At 40.5% G+C, this 20,403-nt stretch overlaps 1 protein-coding gene across 1 annotated transcript in view; it reads right to left on the reverse strand.

The window, feature by feature from the left end:
* Nucleotides 1–4,947: 4,947 nt before the first annotated feature.
* The window catches only part of LOC118493477 (oocyte zinc finger protein XlCOF6-like), a 45,174-nt gene continuing 29,718 nt past the window's right edge, over nucleotides 4,948–20,403 (reverse strand). Inside the window, exon 5 of the mRNA XM_035993413.1 lies at nucleotides 4,948–5,687. Within this exon, the coding sequence (XP_035849306.1) occupies nucleotides 5,061–5,687 (627 nt within the window). The 3' untranslated portion in view covers nucleotides 4,948–5,060. The remainder of the gene's footprint in view (nucleotides 5,688–20,403) is intronic.

Below are 20,403 nucleotides of genomic sequence, written 5' to 3' on the forward strand. Positions count from 1 at the left end.
CACAGTCAATACTACACTTTATCCACTTCCGCTTTCCCCTTCACAATAAAAGCTCTATGGTTTACTGTAACTTCCTCTTAACCCTCCTGTTGTCCTCGGGTCAAATTTGACCCGTTTTCAAAGTTTCTGTATCAGAAATATAGATTACTTAAAACCAAATGGCCTCAAAAATAACATGGATGGTTCCATACAATGCTTTTTGCAAGTAAAATACAGGATTGGATCATTACTCTCATTGAATTGTGGAGGTTTTATTCAACTTTATAGCATTTGAAAAGAAACAGTTTCCTGACTAAACGTTGACATATACCAGTCTGTGATCCACTCCACATCCTCTGATTTTAATTGTTAGTCAAAATAATTCATAATTTGTGGTTTTTTTTAACTCAGAAAGTAGGTATAAGTTAATATTAAAGGGGTATTTCACCATTGGAAATATTAAAGTGCCCATATTATGAAAAAAATCACTTTTTCTGGGATTTGGGGTGTTCTTTTGTGTCTCTGGTGCTTCCACACACATACAAACTTTGAAAAAAATCCATCCATGCTGTTTAGAGTGAGATACGGTTTCTGAATGTGTCCTGCCTTCAGTCTCTGGGTGAGCTGGTCAAAATCGGCACGAGCAGGCTAACCGCAACCATGCTAACGCTAGCATGCTAACGCTAGCATGCTACCTCGTTCTCAATAGCAAAGCACTGCTACAACACACACAGGTTCACCATAATCTACAAAAGAACTACTTCCATGTGCGCCCTCATTTAGAAGTCTCCCAGCTAATCCTGCCTTGTAACTGACTGAAGTTGTAGAAACAGCCTTTCTTTTACTGTCTATGGAGCTAGCTAGCTGACATGATCTACATCTGAGCTACTGGGCATGTGCAGTGCAATCAAAGATAGTACAGAAGAAGAAGAAGAAAAGAGGTCTCACTCTGTAGCTAAAACAGAGACCAGCTGAAAAGAGGATCTGCAGCAGTGAGAGAGAGCACTGCAGTACAACAAAAATATGGTGTTTTTAGAAAATGAAACCATGTAAACCTATTCTGGTACAACCTTAAAATACAATTATGAACCTGAAAATGAGCATAATATGGCTGCTTTAATATATCTTTAAAGTGGGTCACTTATGTAGTAGAAATGTGAAACAATTTTAAAAATTGGTGCCTTCTAGGCCGAGAAAAGCGAGAAAATGTGTTTTGGGCTCATGTGGATGAAAGACACCAAATCCCAGAATGTACTTGCTTCGCTGCTTTAGCGTCTACTCCCAAGCTACGCCTACCGAAACAGACAGACAGACAGACAGTGAGGCGATCAACTCAACAAGTGTGTTTTATTGTCATTTCAACCATATACACGAAACAACGTTTCACCGTGGCTCAAGTGGTGTTACCCATTTAAAATATATAAAAACGACCTTATATGAAAACGACATACGAAACAGGCTACATTTAGTGCACACACATTATAGGTTCCGTAAAGTTCAGCTAACACATACTAGCATTAGCGCTTGGTGGGCTGTGGTATAAACACAGAGTATAAGCACAGCCGTAGATTTGCATGGGATGTAGAATAGTCGGCATTTAACAGTCACAAACTCCACCAGCAGTTAGCAGTTAGTTGGATACAAGCACCCCATTTCTACAACAGGCAGTCCGTGTTAACACAGCACACCTCGTCTAGTCTTACCCGGCGACAGAGCAGCAGGCCTGGTAGCTAGATAGTCCGGTACACTGTTGTTCAGCCATGTTTCCACAACAACAAAAACACAGCAGTCTCTGAACTCGCGTTGGGAGTTTCATTGAAGTTGGATGTAGTCCAGTTTGTTGTCTAATGAGCGGACACTTGCAAGCAGGATTGATGGAATAGGTGGCCAGTTAACGTTAGCTTTCCACTGACCGACACATTCGTTCATCGTCCCCGCTGATGTCCCTTTACCGGCCAGAGGCTTCGAGCAACACCGCTGGTCTCGATAGCCGGCGGGCGAAGCTGTGTCGACTACTGGCTGTAGTCCATTGCCTCTGGGCAAAAATGCCTCCGATGACGCAAAAATCGTCGTTTTGCGTCATCTGAGGCATTTTTCCAGACCCACAATACAGAGATCTCTGGTCTCAGGGGGAATTGAGGGAGGGAAGCACAGTCTTTCAAAAATACTACCGGGTTTCTACTGATACAAAGCTTAATGCTAAATCGGTGTAGTATCCCTTTAATGAGGTTTATTGACCATGAATTCCAGAAATAAGTGTAACACTAGTGGTTGGAATGAAGTTGGCTAAGAAGATGTAACACAGAATGGGCTGATGATTTATACTTTACACACCAAACAGAAGGAGGGCAAAGGAAGGAGAGGTAACACATTAAAAAACCTTACACTTGAACAACATTTAAATAAATAATGTTACAGCTGTAACGCTGCTAGAATCAGATATCTAGTTAAAATGTCAGTAACAGAATGAATACATGAACAAATTATTTCATTAAGGAAATGATGGAATAGTAACTCAATCCATTGATTGATCCGCAAATGCCAGAGAAGCTGCGCTCCCTATGCGCTCATACAGTATGGAGATGCAACATCAGTTATTCTCCCAAAACAGTGTGTTTCTCCACTGAGCCCCTGAGGAAAACGTCCAGAAAAAGTGACAGAGAGCGCAAATCTATGTTTGGTGTATCGAAATCATCATAAGGTAGAAACATGGTGTCTTACATCTGTATCTTTTTCCTGCAGCCGTATGATTGTGATTTATGTATGCCTATTATAAAGAAATGAATAGTCTGTAACTTTTTAGAATTTGTCACATACTGTCAGAAAAGAAAGATTTTACAGTCTGTTACTTTGTGACACTTTAGTTTATATGCACGCATTCACACAGATATTTAGATAGGCCTACTTTTATCATTGCTGGTTTTTGGAGTTGGTTGTGCAGTAGGCCCTATGTTGGGATATAGTTTGTTCACCATCAGCTCAGCTGTACTTCATGGAGGGGAGAGGAGACAGAGGTAGAGTGGTCTGCAGAATACAGAGCCTGTCTAACAGTATTTTTAGACTTTACGTGGACCGTGGATGCTAAATTTGGACATTTCATTTTATAAATACTTATTACATATAGAGCATCCAATCTGTAAATGTAATATTAATTTAGTAAAACAAGGACCTTGAGCACTCATTCTTTGAAAAGTACACAACAGGTGTCAAAGGATGAAAATCTCATTCTGAAGGAAAGCATTTCATTCTCACGTTATGAGACCGTTCTGTGAGACAGCAAAAGGCAAGATGATCTGCAGCTTAAGTCAAAAGCATCACTTAAACCTAACAAACATCCATTAGACATCATTTTTAATCTCAGTCTATTGATCCAAAGTGCAGCAGATCAAATAAATTAACAGCTATTGAATTAAAATAGTTTCTATAGTATGATACCTGACAGGTCATATGGTGAAAATAAATTACAAATATACTTTACTTTGGCATAAGAGTAATCCAGCTCACTGTCTGAAGTTAAACAGACAACTTGTCAATAAGATATATTATTTTCTAACTCTCCCTTACTGTTTAGAAAAAAACAATGAGGAAACTGGATTGGGAGATACAGAAACTACAAAAAGAAGTAAGTGACTTCAATACACACTGTAAGCATATCTTTAAAACAATGTATTAATCATGTTTTTTTTCTCTCTCCCAAGCTCCAAGCTGACAAGTGACAGCAGCAAAATAAAAAGATTGAGAAGCATTGTGGCGTTCCCTGTATGATGAATGTACACTACACTACACTATATAGGCCAAGTTATTGGTCCAGTGATGTGAAACTAAAATTGAGGTTATGAAACCAAAGTAAGCTACTAATACATAATAAAAAAAACATTAGTCCTACATATTAAGGAGCAACACAAACTATCCTTTATTAGAGAAGGACAAGCAACAATAAAATGAAATCAGTCATCTGAAATAATTAATGTATTGGTCTCTGACCACTCTGCCATTAATGTCATCTGGGAAAATAGCTGCATTGTCCCACTTCCCATTTTTAAACATGGGAATTTCTTATTTGAATTACTTATAATAATTTTGGTAGATTGTGCTGAGAAGTACATGTCCTTATTTATCTGTTATTTTAATTTTATATGTATGTATGTATGTATGTGTGTGTGTATGTATGTGTGTATGTATGTGTGTATATATATATATATTTTTTTTTACATGTTCAAATAAATTACTAAATAAACCTAAAATAATAAACACAATCTCCAATGCCAGTGCAGCCATTTCTAACCATCTAAACCAATGAAATAGTAGGATTTAAATCCAAACTTGTGACACTAATAGTGACAAGTAATGCATGTTAATAAAAATAAAGCAGAACACATTCAAAAGACAGTGATATAAATGTTAAACACGTTTATTTCAGATCAGAGTGACAACTGATTTAACACATAAGACTCTGGAATTAATCTTAGCCTGGCTGTTAGCCTGCTCACTGCAAAAAATACATCTCCATGGTTACTTGGCTGGGTTTAATTCAACCTGCTTTTGTGCAACCAAGTCAAAGCTACATTCATCCAGGATAACTTGAATATGCCAGCTTAATCCCTTATCTTGGTTTTGTGCAATATCAAAGGATTATATTTCTTTACTTTATTAGCTTTACTATGGTCTAAGTAGTGGAATAGGAGACACTAGTGATCATATTACCTTGGAACATAGCAATGCACAAGTGAGTTTTTATAGTTTTATACAGATCATAATATGTCCATCTCAGCTTTGCTTCAAAGAGAAAACTCAGGAAACAAACATACGTTACTGAAGGCCGTTTTATGCTTCTGCGTTGAATCGACGGCGTACCCCCGCAGACCTCCCTGCGTCTACGCCGTAGCCTGACGGGCACCTCTTGAAAAATTTAATTACACGTCGCAGCGACATTACAAGACAAAACAATATCTAATAAAATATTTAAAACAAGAGTGTACTTTTTCCTACCACACAATATAATGTCTTCTATCTAGATGTTGATACATAAAGATCTTTGTTTGATACTTGAAAAGTTTTGCTTGGACTTAAAGGCACAAATGTTATTCCATGTCACCAGTCTCAGGATCAGAAGAGTCTCCAGTCTGGTCTTCAGTCTCTGGTTGTAAAAGAGGATGTGGATGTGAGTTCCTGGCTGGTTCTGGTCCTCCACAGTCCTCTCCATCAGCTTCTGTTTCCATCTGACCAACACATTTATGTTTTTTGACATCAGGACGCCAGACAAATCTTTTGTTACAAACACTGCAGCTGAATCTTTTCTCTCCTGTGTGGACCGCCATGTGTGACCATAAACCTCCTCTCTGTGTAAAAGTTTTCTTACAGACTGAGCAGCTGAAAGGTTTTTCTCCAGAATGAGTCATCATGTGGTTCTTCAGGTTTCCACTTACAGTGAAAGCTCTACCACACTCAGAGCAGCTGAAAGGTTTCTCTCCTGTGTGAGTTCTCATGTGTTTCTGTAAACTTCCTCTCTGTGTAAAAGATGTATTACAAAATGAGCAGCTGAAAGGTTTCTCTCCTGTGTGGATTCTCATGTGCATCTTTAAAGCTCCACTGTGTGTAAAACATTTCTTACAGACTGAGCAGCTAAAAGATTTTTCTCCTATGTGGACTCTCATGTGGTTTTGTAAATGTCCACTATGTGTAAAATATTTCTTACAAATTGAGCAGCTGAAAGGTTTTTCTCCTGTGTGGATTCTCATATGTGTCTTCAGATGTGTCTTGAAGCCAAATCTTTTCCCACACTCAGAGCAGCTGAATTTTTTCTTACGTCTTGAATCATGTTTCAGAGAGTTTAAAGCTGACTGAGGTTCTCTGGTCTCCTTCCAATCAGCACTGTCACCAGTCTCAGGATCAGAAGAGTCTCCAGTCTGGTCTTCAGTCTCTGGTTGTAAAAGTGGATGTGAGTTTCTGGCTGGTTCTGGTCCTTCATCAGCTTCTGTTTCCATGTGTTGAGTTTGTCTCTGATGAAGCTGTGAGGACTGAGCTTCCTCTTCATCATCTTCACTCTTCACAGGGACAGGAGTGAATGGGAACTTGGTGATATCAGCCTCCTCCAGCCCTTGAAGCTGCTCTCCCTCCTGACTGCTCCACAGTTCCTCCTGTTTCTCTTTAATGTGTGGGGGGGGCTCTGGCTCCTGCTGGTCCACACTGGAGCTACACTCCTGCTGCTCAGGGGGAACCTCTTCTTTAACCACCAACAGCTGCGCAACAACTGCAGGAAACACATACAGAGAAATGTTGTGGAACGTATCTTATCACCTGGATTGTGATGGTTATATAAAAAAAAAAAAAAAAAAAAGTACTGGTTGTTGAAGGATTTTGATCTAAAATGTGACCAATTTGACCGGTCTGGCCCTAAAAAGGCCAAACTTAACCTGACTCCAATTCTTTGGTCACTATTTGTGTTCATTTACTGGTAGATCAGAGAAATAAAACTCAGGAATCAAATCAAGACCAGGATTCGTCCAGTTAAAATTAATAACAAATTTAGTGAAAGATATTGCAGAATACCAGTACATGTACATGGATCTGATACACAAAGGCAGAGTCTCTATCACCTAACAAACTGACAGAGTTTCCCCTAGCATCCGCCCCTGCTAAGTTAAGATACTGTCTATTTATCCATTTCTGTCCCATCCCTGGTGGTGCCCTCATCAGTTTGGATCTGGTCCAGATCTTCTGGCTCCAGCCGGCTCCTGACTAATTTGTAACACTGTATAAAAACATGACCTTAACTTCCAATTCTCAGCTCAGAAGAAGCCAGCCGCTATTGTTGGATTTTGAACACCTGTATTTTAATCTCCAGCAAACTTTAAGGAGTTTTCATGAGAGCCAGGTCATTTCCATACAGTGTCACAATTCCCGCGCTTGCATAGTGCTGACCATTGTTTGCCTCGTTCCCTCCCCTGATCAGAGAGGACCTTTCTCACCCTTCCTTTATAATGTCTAATCACTGTAAAACTAGATGGTCTCTCATAACCCAGGGAAACAGAGGCACTGAGGTCAGCACCATGAACTCTAAAACCTTTTCTTAACACTTTAACAAAATATATTCTAACATTGTTCAGTCAGTTACTTAGGTTACATCTACACTACTAGTCTTCCTTTTCAGCCTTGGAAAACTGTTGGAAAGGCTGTTGACTGATATATTAGGGCCCTCTTGTGGTGAAATAATGCAACTGCGCTGTTGAGCACAAACTGGCGCAGTCGGTAATTAAAGTGACTATATGTAACTTTTTAGTGTTTCTATCATTTTTCATATTATGATCTTAAATGAGCTGTAACAGCAAACAAGACTAACAGTGAAAAGAACGCGATCTATAGGTAGTTTTTATTAGTGCCGTTGCTCAGGTTAAATTCTTCCCGCGTAGTCACAGAATGATTTATGGCAGGTAGACGGCGGAACAGTAACACATTCTGAAGGGTCACAGTTTTTTGTAACACCAGAAAAGCCTGTGTTAGAATATCCAGCCAGGTGAAAGGTAGCAGAAGATTTATTTTGATGGGCAAGGCGTAGTTGTATTTTAATGTTATATTTAGAAGTTATCTACTGTAGTTATGGTTGAAACTGGGGCTGGACCATCACAGAAAAGAAGGAAATTATATGAAGAACAACTACTGTCTGAGCAAAACATTCATCGTGACTATATGACTTCCTGGTAACGCTAACTCAGTACTACAGTGGGCAATAAAGCACCGTAAAGAAAATGACGTTATGACAGCAGATGTGGTAACAACACTATCACTTGTGTCCAAAGTGGCCGCTAGAATCAACACAAACTGAAAGTTACATATAACCACATTAAGAGGCATAACAAGAGACTTGTCAGAATAACAGAGTGTGAAGTGGACTTTACTGCATTCAAATAGTTCAAGTTGTGTGTGTCTCTGATGAACTGTGAGTAAAACTGGTCATTTTTGTCTGATCTGGACATTATTTAAGTCTTTCACTGTGTTTTGGTGAGACTTTTGTTGATTTAGAGCTAATCTAATCACCATGTGGCTTCCTAATGCTAATTTAGCTGTACCTTTATATTTCTAGTAAGACTGTTGTATTTGGACAATGTTGACATTCTCCTATGTAAATGACATGGATGTCTGTTTTTATTGCAACTTAATGGAGCAATCAGTGTTATTTCTTTCCCCAAGCAGTACATCCCTATATGTAACCATCACCTATACAGTCCTAAGTGAATACCTATTCAATAATTGGTCCTTCGAGCCGGAAGTGAAGTTTTCCTCAGATCTCAGGATGAAGCCTAGTTTCACATACAGTGGGGCCTTACTAGAATCAACACATCCAAAGTGGCAGTTACAACATCCTCTACCTTAGAGACTATGAAATGAGTTTTGTCGGCCACAGGCAAGCCATTACAACTCCAGGTTATCTGCACACAGCACAGTATGCGACAAATCTAGAAGAGGACCACCTCTAAAATACGAGAATAAAAGTTACAGTGCAGTATAAGAAACAGGATGGGATTATACCTTAGATGAAAAGGCCTTTACCCCTGACAAGACTAGGACACCTAATACACACCCTATTGTTGAGCAACAGCCTGTATGAGCTGCTGTATGCTCATTTGCCACACAGTGTGGACTTCTCCCTGCAACCTTTTTACGATGCCACGTTGGCCAGGGAGAGACTATTGCTTATCTAAGCTTGCAGAGCTAAACTCTCCCCTACAGGTATTACCTCTTTCTTCCACACAGCATGTTCAGACAGGCAGTGTCCCTACCGTTGATCACTATGCCATCAGGCTAGAGACAGGAAGGAGCCAGACTCTACAGTATGAAAGCGTTGTATAGCGATGCCCGTCAAGGTTACCAACGACATACACCTTGACTCCTCAAGCCCAGAGTGTTTACTCTGAAGAAACTGTGGTGCTTAACATGATGGATAAGATGATGGTGGTAATTACAGCTTATGAAGGAGCAAACGCTGGCAGCTTCAGTAAGTCAGCCCCCACCGACAACAGCTATCTGTGGACTCCCCCTCAATTCACACCCCTGACCTTTAGTCATTATGGCCAAAAGTCTCCTGCAGAATCAGCCCGCCACCCATACTTATCCGCAGGTATCAAACCCCTGCAATCAACAAACAATCAAGTATCAAAAACTTAGGACACGCTGTTGGATGCTGTCCTCATCTCCTACTCTTTCTTCAATGCCCGACAAATCTATCTCTATCTCTTTCTCTCCCTGACCCTGTCTTTCTGCTTGAACAGCACTGGTTGAAGCCTGAAAATATCATAAACAAATTAAAAATATAACTAAGTACACTGGTCGGACTGTTGAGCTCTGTTTCAGACTGATACCTCCGGTTCAGGCTGGTCCTCATTCTCACCACGGGCCTTTTTCAGTCGCGGAAAATACTTTTCAATACTCATCTGGATTGTAGCAGCAGACATTCAGTGTTAGAGTAAAAAAATGACATAACATTATTTATAATAAATATAAATAAAATATTAAATATTTGATTCACAGCTGCTACATATAGTGTTTTTGTCCTCGACAACCCAACTGCATTTTACCGCAAACTTGCTACTAGTTAACTTTCTAAAGCGGGCACAATCGCTTGTTTGCTAAGAGTCGAATCGGGACTGCAACATTAACACACTGACAACATTGTATTTAGAATATAAAATATTTTTATAGCATTTTTTAATGTGCGATTGTGTAAAGGTGTTCACGAGATACCAACCTTTCGTGAACTTGTGAATTTCGCCAGCCGTCTTCTCTCGTTTTCATAGAGACAGACGCTGTGTATGTGTAGCCTATGTGAGAGAGACGTGAGTGACCGAGAGATGGAGGAGAGCAGGGGAAGGAAATGCAGGTGAACGAATACGCTGCATGTTTCAAATAGCGTTAAAAAAAAACGAAACGCAATATGTGGCGGCCGGTGTGGCGCACCGCCACAAATTAGTCTATGTGTGGGAAACACTGCTAGACAGGATGTAAGATTCTCAATCAAACTGTGCTTCTACGTGAACAACTGCTTACAGAGTGTTCCCTCTGTTGCAGAGGCCCAGCAGTTGGTCAACAAGCTACAGCAGCTTCTTGCGTCAGGAGAATTTGATGTCCGTCAATGGGCTAGCAACAGGACAGAGGTCATTTGCCAACTACCACCAAAGGCATGCTCAGAAAAACTAGAGCTTTGGCTGTCGCATGACAAAGCATAGATACATGAGTCAACACTTGGACTGAACTGGCACTGTGAAACAGATACCCTTGGCTTTAAGCATTACCACCTTAACTATGAACAACCAACAATGAGGAGCATCTATAGAACTCTGGAGAGTCAGTACGACCTATACAAGCCCAGAGATTGGGATGATCCAGTTACCTGATGCCGTGAGCTTCCAATGATTGGAAATTATGTGCATTAGGTTCCCAAGAAATATGAGCCCAATCGGCCACATGGTGGCGCTATAATGAAGGCTTAAATACATGATTTTTGAAAGGCCACGCCACTCACACCTTAAGTCCGACTTACTTGAAATTTCTAACACATATGTAGCTCAATGTGCTCTACAAAAAAGCCTCTAGAAATGTTGCCATGATGGATTTTTTTGCTAATTTGCATAATGTGAAGAACAGCTAAACGAACAGAACTTTGTCAATTTCGATTCGATCAAGACCAAAATGTGTATACAGCTTTTTGGGACTGAGACATTTCTACTATAAATGAGATTTGTCAAAAAATATGGCCGCCATCAATCAAAGAACTTCTTAAAAGGGCTAGCAGGGAATTGCCTATAACTCAAGTTCTGCCACAGCAATCTTGTCTAAAACTGATGAAGACATCTGACACCACGACTGGAACGTACGTACCAAGTTGGGTTAAAATCTGATTAAGGGGGCGAAATCGCAGGACTTCCTGCATCGTTTGCAGTGATGATACAGGTGTGTTCTTGGTTTCACCACTTTTTCTATAGAGCAATAAACCATCTGAAGTGGTTTTGATCATCTTTGTGAAGCTAAAAACCCGCTCAACGCTGCTTTAACTTTTGGCGATTGTGCTGCTTCCTAATCCTGCTGTAGTTCAGGCGGTAGAGCATTTGCATAACAATCACAAAATTTGCGGTTCGATCCCAGGCCCTGAGGTCCCATCTCAAAGTGTATGAATGTGAGTAAAATTACTAGAAAAGGGAAATGGAAATTCAGTCCATTTACATCCTTCTGTTGGCCGAGAAAGGGTTTGAACCCGCAAATTGCCGCTTGCGGCTATATTTGTGCTTTCTTTTGGAAGGCTGGCTGCCAAAAATCACCACTTACTAGCTAATTAATGAGCCTGAGGTAAACGCCGTCTAACAGTTAACAGAAGTGACGTGGTGGCTGGCGTCTGGTATGTGCTCCAGTGTTTGTGTGTCGGCCCGCCCCAGCGAAGCTCGGACGTGTAGACAACAGAGGAACAGAAGAAATTAGCTGCAGCTTTACCAAAATGAAGGCTGAACAACAGAACTATTTTGGTACAAACATTTACTCACCATGTGGTGGATAGCCCTCTGAGATTTACTCGCCAAATGGAAAATGTACCTGCATCTGGCGACTGGTGAGTGTTAATTTCAGACCCTGCATATGGCTCTGTGGCCCACCTGCGCTCAGTGGATTACCATGGCAACGTACAACTGTCTTTCTTCATGGCCAGATCATGCACAGTCCCAACAAAGCAGTTATCTATTTTCCCGATTAGAACTGTGGCAGCGCTAACTGGGGCTCAGCGCACACACACACACACACACACACACACACACACACACACACACACACACACACGTATTTTTTTCATCGTACACGTGTTCCACCAAAACAAGTTTCTTCCCGAGACTATTAAGCAGAGGCACCGTGGCTCCGTCTGGAGCTTAGCCCCGCCCAAGCCGATTGTGATTGGTTAAAGAAATGTCAATAAAACAGAGCACGTTTTTCTCCCATCCAGGAATGCTGTGTGGACTGCCCTTGACTTCTGCAGATTTTTCCCCCTTTAGTTCCCCTAAAACCCCTGTTAACGTTGTTCCTACCTTCCTCTTCATCATCTTCACTCTTCACAGGAAGCCCTTGAGGCTGCTCTGCCTCCTGACTGCTCCACAGTTTCTCCTGTTCCTCTTTAATGTGTGGGGGGGGCTCTTGCTCCTGCTGGTCCACACTGGAGCTACACTCCTGCTGCACATCTTTAATAACAATCTGGCTTTTGTCGTCTGGAGGCAAAGCTGAAACACAGACAGAAGTTAATGTCAGCTAAAACTTAGAGATTGCAGGTTTCCCCCAGAAAAGTTGTTTAGCTCGGTGGCCAGTGTGAAAATGAGACTCTAAAAAGCTATAAGACTCCATAGAGCCCTACATGAAGTCAGTGCTACAAGCTAACTGGAGATTTAAAATATGACTACGTCTAAGTACCGGTTAAGATGACTCGAATTGTCATTATGTTTATACATCTTGTATTTGTTCTTGTTATAGACAAACACACAGAGACACTCAGAGAGAGACACACACACACACACACACACACACACACACACACACACACACACACACACACACACACACACACACGGCAAGGCAACTTTATTTATATAGCACATTTCAGCACAGGGCAACTCAAAGTGCTTTACATAAAATATTAAAAAGCAAAGAGCAAAATAGGAAATTAAAAAAAATAAAAACATTGCCGAATACAAATATAATACAAGATCAAAAACAAGAATAGAATTAACAGTTCAATATAAAAATTAAGAATAGGCAACATCAAAAAGAAAGGTCTTCAGCCTTAATTTAAAAGAGCTGAGAGTCGCGGCTGACCTCCAGTTTTCTGGAAGTTTGTTCCAGATATGTGGAGCGTAAAAACTAAACGCTGCTTCCCCCTGTTTAGTTCTGACTCTGGGGACAACAAGCAGACCTGTCCCAGACCACCTCAGAGGTCTGGGTGGGTCATAGTGCAGTAACAGATCAGAAATAGATTTTGGCCCTAAGCCATTCAGGGATTTATATACCAGCAGATGTATTTTGAAGTATATTCTTTGAGGCACAGGAAGCCAGTGTAGAGACTTCAGTACTGGAGTGATGTGATCCACTTTCTTGGTCTTAGTGAGGACTGGAGCAGCAGCGTTCTGAATCAGTTGCAGCTGTCTGATTGATTTTTTAGGGAGACCTGTAAAGACTCCGTTACAGTAGTCTAGTCTACTGAAGATAAAAGCATGGACAAGTTTTTCCAAGTCCTGCTGAGACATAAGTCCTTTAACCCTTGATATATTTTTAAGGTGGTAATAGGCTGACTTAGTAACTGTCTTAATGTGGCTGTTGAAATTCAGGTCTGAGTCCATGACTACACCAAGATTTCTGGCTTTGTCTGTTGTTTTCAACATTGCCGCTTGAAGCTGAGTGCTGACTTTTAATCATTCGTCCTTTGCTCCAAAAACTAACACCTCAGTTTTTTCTTCATTTAATTTAAGAAAATGTTGGCACATCCAGTTGTTGATTTGCACCTAGTTAGTTTCGGTATTGGGCTATAGTCTCCTGGTGTTAAAGTTATATAAAGTATAAAAAACACACACACACACACACACACACACACACACACACACACACACACACAAAGCCTCAGTGGTTACAGTATTGAGGCTTAGTCGACGTAATCGACCATTAAAATAAGTCGACGGCAATTATTTTAGTCGACGTTTTACTATTGACTGCCTATTTATTTTTGGTATTCTGTCTCAAACAGCTCGCTGTAATTCACCTCCACACCAGTCTGTGCGCCCTGCTGGTTAATCCGCTCTCCTTTTTCTTCCCCCTCCACCCCACCTTCACTGCTTTGATGGTAAAAGACTGGTCTGTAACTTCGCTGTAGGAGTTGAGCAGAGGCTGCACAGTTTGACCAGCGGGCAGCGGCCGCGGCACACCAGGCTGATGGATGGTGTTGCTAAGAACTTGTAATGTATAACTATTATCAGACCGGCTCACCGGGAAAAGTCCCGACTCCGCTTCTGAAAGTAAGTATAGGATTATTAATGAAACGGCGAGCAAGTCTGTACTGTTTATCAACTACAATACACAAGTACAAGTACAATGACCGTCTTTGGATGTTAAACAGGCTACTTAGACTTTGGCAGTAATGTTTTAAACCCCGTCTTGCACGCAAGTGTAAACGTGAGCAGCTACACACTGGCTGCGTGGTGTTTGTTGTGTGTCAGCTGCGTGGATTTTTGTCTTTATACACCAGAAAGGTGTCTGACGCGGCGCTGCTGCTGCTAGCCTTGTCTGTACACATGGATGTTTCTTGATTTACTACACTCAAGCAGTAGTATACTTCATGTTAAACATATACTGATTTGATTACAGCAAAGACAACGTCAGCAGTATTGACGGCAACATAGGCTACAGAATATTTTGTTCTGTATTGACAGGTGAAATATTTGAAAATCGATAATTATTTATTTATTTTTTTAATTACATTTATATCTGCATTTATGTCATTTTTTTATTTGGTAACATTTAAGTTATTTATATTATTTATGGCACAAGTGACATTTTATGTTTTGGCCCTTCAGTTGAGTTCAAAATAAAATGGACGAAATAACAAACACTTGATTTTTTTTTTCTCACTTGATTTTAAATTGATTTAAATTAGTCGTTAAGATTAGTCGACTAATCGAAAAATTAGTCAAAAGATTAATCGTTACAAAATTAGTCGTTAGTGGCAGCACTAGAAAACAGCCCTGAAATCACCATCACCAAACCCACCAGACTCCATGTAAATAATCAGGACTTTTAGCGTGTATAGAACCAGCATATTTCCACATGTAAATGTGTGAATTAAGGGTTAATTTCAACCAAACCAGAGTGGTGATTGTTGGAACAGTGGAAAGATGAACCAAAACGGCTTTTGATAGTTTTATTGTATTTCTGTCCACTTTGGATGCAGTGTGTTTTACGATGATAAAAGTAGTGATTATTTACATGGAGTCTGGTGGGTTTGGCGAAGGCCTGTTCAAGAGCGAAGATTACAATAGATCTTATGAATAAATGCTTATTTACATACGTCCTATCGTCATATGGTTGCTGAGAGAAGAGATGACAGGAAGGAGAGAAAGATCAACTGAAGGTTTAATGACCAAACCTGCTCTGTGTAGCCGAAGCTGAGGGTTGTAAACAGCGTCCAGTAGCTCCCGTTGTCGCTCGTTCTCCTCTTTTGAACGACAAAGTTCCTCCTCGTACTCTGCTATCGTTCTTTCAAACAGCCCAAATATCTCTTCAGCAGCCGCAGTTAGTCGCTGCTCCACCAACGCTCTCAGCATCTGGACTTTACACATTTTACCTCTTTCTCTACACAACTAAGACACTCTGCTAACACACCTTTCTGCTAGACGCCATCTCGTTCAAAGTGTGAAGTTAGCCGCAGTGAAGACTACAGCTTCCGGGACAGATTAGTTGCTGAACTTCAAAATAAAAGTCCGGAAGTGTTTTAGGCTAATTTGAAGAAGAAAAAAACAGGAAGATATAATTAAAATACACGTTTGAAGAAAGACAAATATTTAAATGCATTTTCAGAGCTCTGAGAAAACAATGAACCAAATTAAAGATGATGGTAGTTTGTTTCTCTTTCCTTTTAATGTGTCAAACAGAAGATACAAGTTTTGGTCTTGCAGTGTAATTTCATCTGATTTTGTTGTTTGTCTGAAGGTGAACATTAGGCTCGTTCGAGATGAGCTGCGCCTCACCTGTAAAGTTGACAAGAGCAGGCGGCTGCAGCAGCGGGTATAAGTTAGCAGCAGGTTTGATATTCGCCGGATATTCGTTTTCGACTTACCCCCGATTCAGTTTCTTCAATAAAATTCCACTACATTACGAGTGTAGTATGTTGAGGACAGTTTAGGACACTGTATCAAAAAAAATGACAATGGTATTTCTCGTTGCTACCGATTTACGAGCGAAAACAGCACTTCAATCTACGTTCTGGCTGTTGGCTGAGTTAGGGACCGTCTACAAATTACAGTGCTCAGGCTGGTGACATATAGACTTATGGGATTCTTTCAGGAAAGAAATCACTAAAAATCAATAAAAAAGACCTTTTGTAATTCTGATTACTGTAGTAGTAGCCAATGGTGGTCTGCTAGGTCATATTTTTGTCATATGTCACATTATAGTGAAACAGGATGGAATTAAAAGTTTAAAATATTCACCAAAAATCAACAAAAGTACATTTTCTCATTCTGATTGCTTTAGTAGTTGCCAAAGGCAGGGTGCTACGTACTACACGTCATATTTTTGTCATATGTCACATTACAGTGAAACAGTATGCAATTAAAAGATTAAAATATTCACCAAAAATCAACAAAGGTACATTTTCTCATTCTGATTGCTGTAGTAGTTGCCAAAGGCAGGGTGCTACGTACTACAGGTGCATTTTTGCTGTTATCGTGCATTATGGTGAAACAGGATGGAATTAAAAGATTAAAATATTCACCAAAAATCCATAAAATACTAGAAATGCAATGCCAAGGAATTGAAATAGTGGATGGAAGGTTCCTGGCTGGATGTTGGGGAGATTTATGAAAAAGCATTGAATCACTTCATCTTCCAATCCATACTTTTACTCATACCAAATTTAAAGCATGTGTGTCAAGGTGTTCTTGAGATATCGCACTCAAATGGTTTTGACCTTGAAATTTGACTTTTGACCTCACACATCAAATCATTTGATCTTTGAGTCCACACAAACATTCATACCAAATTTGCAGTCCTTGAGATGTCACACTCAAGGTATTCATGGACTTGACATTTGACATACAACATATAATCACTTATGATATTGTCATGAGAAATAGTTTAGGAGCTAAATGGGGAGGTCTTACAGTATCACTAGACATTGAACATATTTTTTAAATCCACTCTTGAAAAGATAAGAGTTAAAAAACATGTTCCTTAATTGCTGCCCTCCCTAAAGGTCAAAAATCACCAATTGTTTTGGGTCCCCTCAGGATGATATCCTGAGTCTATCTACCCAGTTTGGTTATGATAGGTTAATGGGTTTCTGAGAAATGAGGATTACTTCCTGTTTTGCAGCTTCACCGTCAAGTTTGATTGGCTGTCATGGCCAAACTGTTTAGAATTCTAAGACAAAAAGTGATAACTTTTGTGCAGCCTGGTCTGAAGATCATCTGTGCCAAGTATTGAGATGATTGGACAACATTTGAGAGAGGAGATGCCTTTTTGAAGTTTTTAGAATCCAACATGGTGGAAAATGACGTCATATGGTGTGTTGAACTCGACTTGGCCCAAGGATTCCAATGATACCTCATTTGTGAAAATTGGATGAACGGGTCAAAAGTTAAAAACATGAATGCATGTCCATCTTTGGCCTGTTGGTGTCGCTAGAGCTCTTAAGCTTGTATTCCTTTTTAAGGACCAATCAAATAAAAGAATTCAAAACAAGTAGTCATGGGAATTTCAATACAAAGATTCAAATAAATCGATCTTTGGAACGGATAATGATAGAAACATGCAGTTTTTTGCATCTGAAATCTCCTGGCCTCCTCTTTAATTTGGACCTCTGAAGAAAACTAGGGATAGGTTCATTACAAACTTTGCAAACATACACCATGAACCTGCAATTGGAGCCCTATCAAGACTTCATCTTAAACAGCAACTCAATTTTGAGGAGAAAGAAGGTCATACTAAAGGTAAGAAGTTCTATTGGATACTGTCATAGCAGTGTCTTTGAGGTTAAAGCATCACTTTGTAATTGTCCCTGCTTTGGTCGCCTAACAGGTTGGAAGTGGAATAGTCCATTACATTACATTATGCAAGTTTGCCAGATTGGGTCGCCAGATCTGTAGTTTGAGTGAACTGGACAATGTAATGTAATTGACAATTCCGCTTCCAACCTGTAGGGGGGCCGAAGTGGGAAAAATTACAGTGTTGCTTTAATCTTTGTATGTCACTATTGTAATGTATCTAATATTGGAACTTGTGTAGAAGCTTGGTGGTCTAAGGGAATTGCCTGGATCTAGGCCACCCGCTCTTGTGGTTCTTGTGGTTGGTAGTCGTCACTATATTTCACCGATCTAGCCTCCCATCATAGAACATTAGTTGTTCACCAATCAATCAACCAAATCATAGCTAGAAAGTTGTCAACCAAATCAAATTTTATGGAGATTTTCATGACCTATTCACATTCACACAGAAATAGAGTCTGTGATTATAAAAAAAATGAAAGGCCCAGATTCAACTGTCAAAGATGCAAAGACAGAAAATACAGAGGTATCGACACATGGAGGACAACAGAATGACAGTTGTTCTGAAGAGTTTGTGCCCAAGACTTTGTCTGGTCAGTCAGAAATAGAAATACAAGGCCACTTAGGAGACCAGGACCTGGTTGAAGTCAGTGAACACAATGTAGAGGATTCTTTTGAGTCAGTGGTTCAAACATCCAGGGGAATGTCGGAAATGGACAATCTGGATGAGGCATTAGATCTGCCTGAGCCCAAACACAATATTACCTCTGTGTCTGCCTCACCATCCTCCAATCTTGCCTCTCCGTCCTCTTCTGAGTTTATTTCAAAAAGTGTCCATCCGGAAAGACAGAGGGAAATCAGAAGGGTCGGCACTGTCCCAAGAAGATTTCTTATCTGTTTGGAGCAGAAATCTTGGAAGAAAATTAGACCAAAGAAAGGGTCCAACAAATTAAAAAAGTCATGGACACATGTGTTGTATGAGGAATTCAACAAACAAAACCATTGCTGTGTCCTTGCCTTTAAGTACCAACATATAAGACCAGCAAACAGCAGGAAAAGGAATTCTCCATTTTTCCATGCAAAAGCGGTGTGCACATTTCCTTCATGCAAAACAGTTTATACTTTCTGGATGACAAAGAAGCCCTCACTAAAACAAAAGAAAGTGTTTCTGACTGTGTGCCGCCGTGGAAACGTATGTCACTTAAAACAACACACGAGGAGAAGACAGGCGTCAAATGTAAGGAGAGGGAGAATTGCCCGAAACATAAAAGGGGGGCTGAGTAACACATACTACAACCTCCTTAGCCAAACCCCTCAAGAGGAGATAAGGGCTGGGAACCTCACTAGATGTCTTAATAGAGGCATCTTAAATGCAATTTCTTGTGAAGTCAGGAAGAGTCTAACCCTTCATGACAATGTTGTGTTGGAGGTGCTTCTGACTCAGAAGATTATGAGAGAATGTGACACAAACTTTGTTAATTTCCCTAGATACATCCAGCATTTTCAAGCAGACCCATTTGCCACTCATATGTACTGTGAGACAGGGGTAAGAATTTTGGTTGCACATATGAGGAGGAAGGAACCAGTAAAACTGTACCTGGATGCCACGGGGAGTGTGGTTTCCAAGCTCCCAGACCAGAAGAAGCGTGTTTTGTATTATGCACTTGTCTTGGCTGGACATGGTCGTGGTGCACCCCCCTTACCTGTGGCAGAGATGCTCACCAACAACCACACTGTACCCTTGATTGCCTACTGGCTCTTGCAGTTTCTCCACATTCTCAATCAAACTGTGCTTCTACATGAACAACTGCTTACAGAGTGTTCCCGTAGATGAAGAGGCCCAACAGTTGGTCAACAAGCTACAGCAGCTTCTTGCATCAGGAGGATTTGAGCTCCGTCAATGGGCTAGCAACAGCACAGAAGTCATTAGCCATCTACTACCAGCTGCATGCTCAGAAAAACTAGAGCACAACCAAATAGCCTACGTATTGCGCAACTAACCTATTGCACAATCCCCAATAGCCTAACATATTGCACAATGACATGATGCACAACCCCAAATAGCCTACGTATTGCACAACTAACATATTGCACAACCCAATAGGCTATGTATCGCACAAATGACATAAAGGACACCCCAATAGCCCACATATTGCACAAATGACACATTTCCACGTAGCCCATGCGGTACACTACTTATCGCACGACAACATAGAGCACAACCCAGCCAGCCTACATGTTAGTGTTAAGAAGCTTAATGGACATAGGCACAAATGAGTGTTTATATCGGTTCAGCCTGCAAGGAACCCTGAATCTTCTACCAGAAGGTAAAAGCTGAAATTCTGGATGAAGTATGTGAGTCGGGTCGGAAACTATTTTTTGTGCCTGTCTGATAACCGACTGCTCATAAATTGTCTGGGGGACAGATGGTTTTTGACCCCCATAATCTTCATAGCTGTCTGTACCTGACGGGCAATCTGTCAGGGTTTTGGTATTTTGTGGTGTGTATTATTTTTGTAGTCGGTTTCTGTTCTGTATTGTGCTTGTTTTCCTGTCTGTCTTGTCTCCCTTGTCTTGTCTAGCTTTCTTCCTGTCTTTGTTTGTTTCCCGCCTTTTTTGATTTGTTCCACCTGTTGTGTCACCTGCCTCTCGT

Source organism: Sander lucioperca, chromosome 16, assembly GCF_008315115.2.
Source record: "Sander lucioperca isolate FBNREF2018 chromosome 16, SLUC_FBN_1.2, whole genome shotgun sequence".
Lineage (NCBI taxonomy): Eukaryota > Metazoa > Chordata > Actinopteri > Perciformes > Percidae > Sander > Sander lucioperca.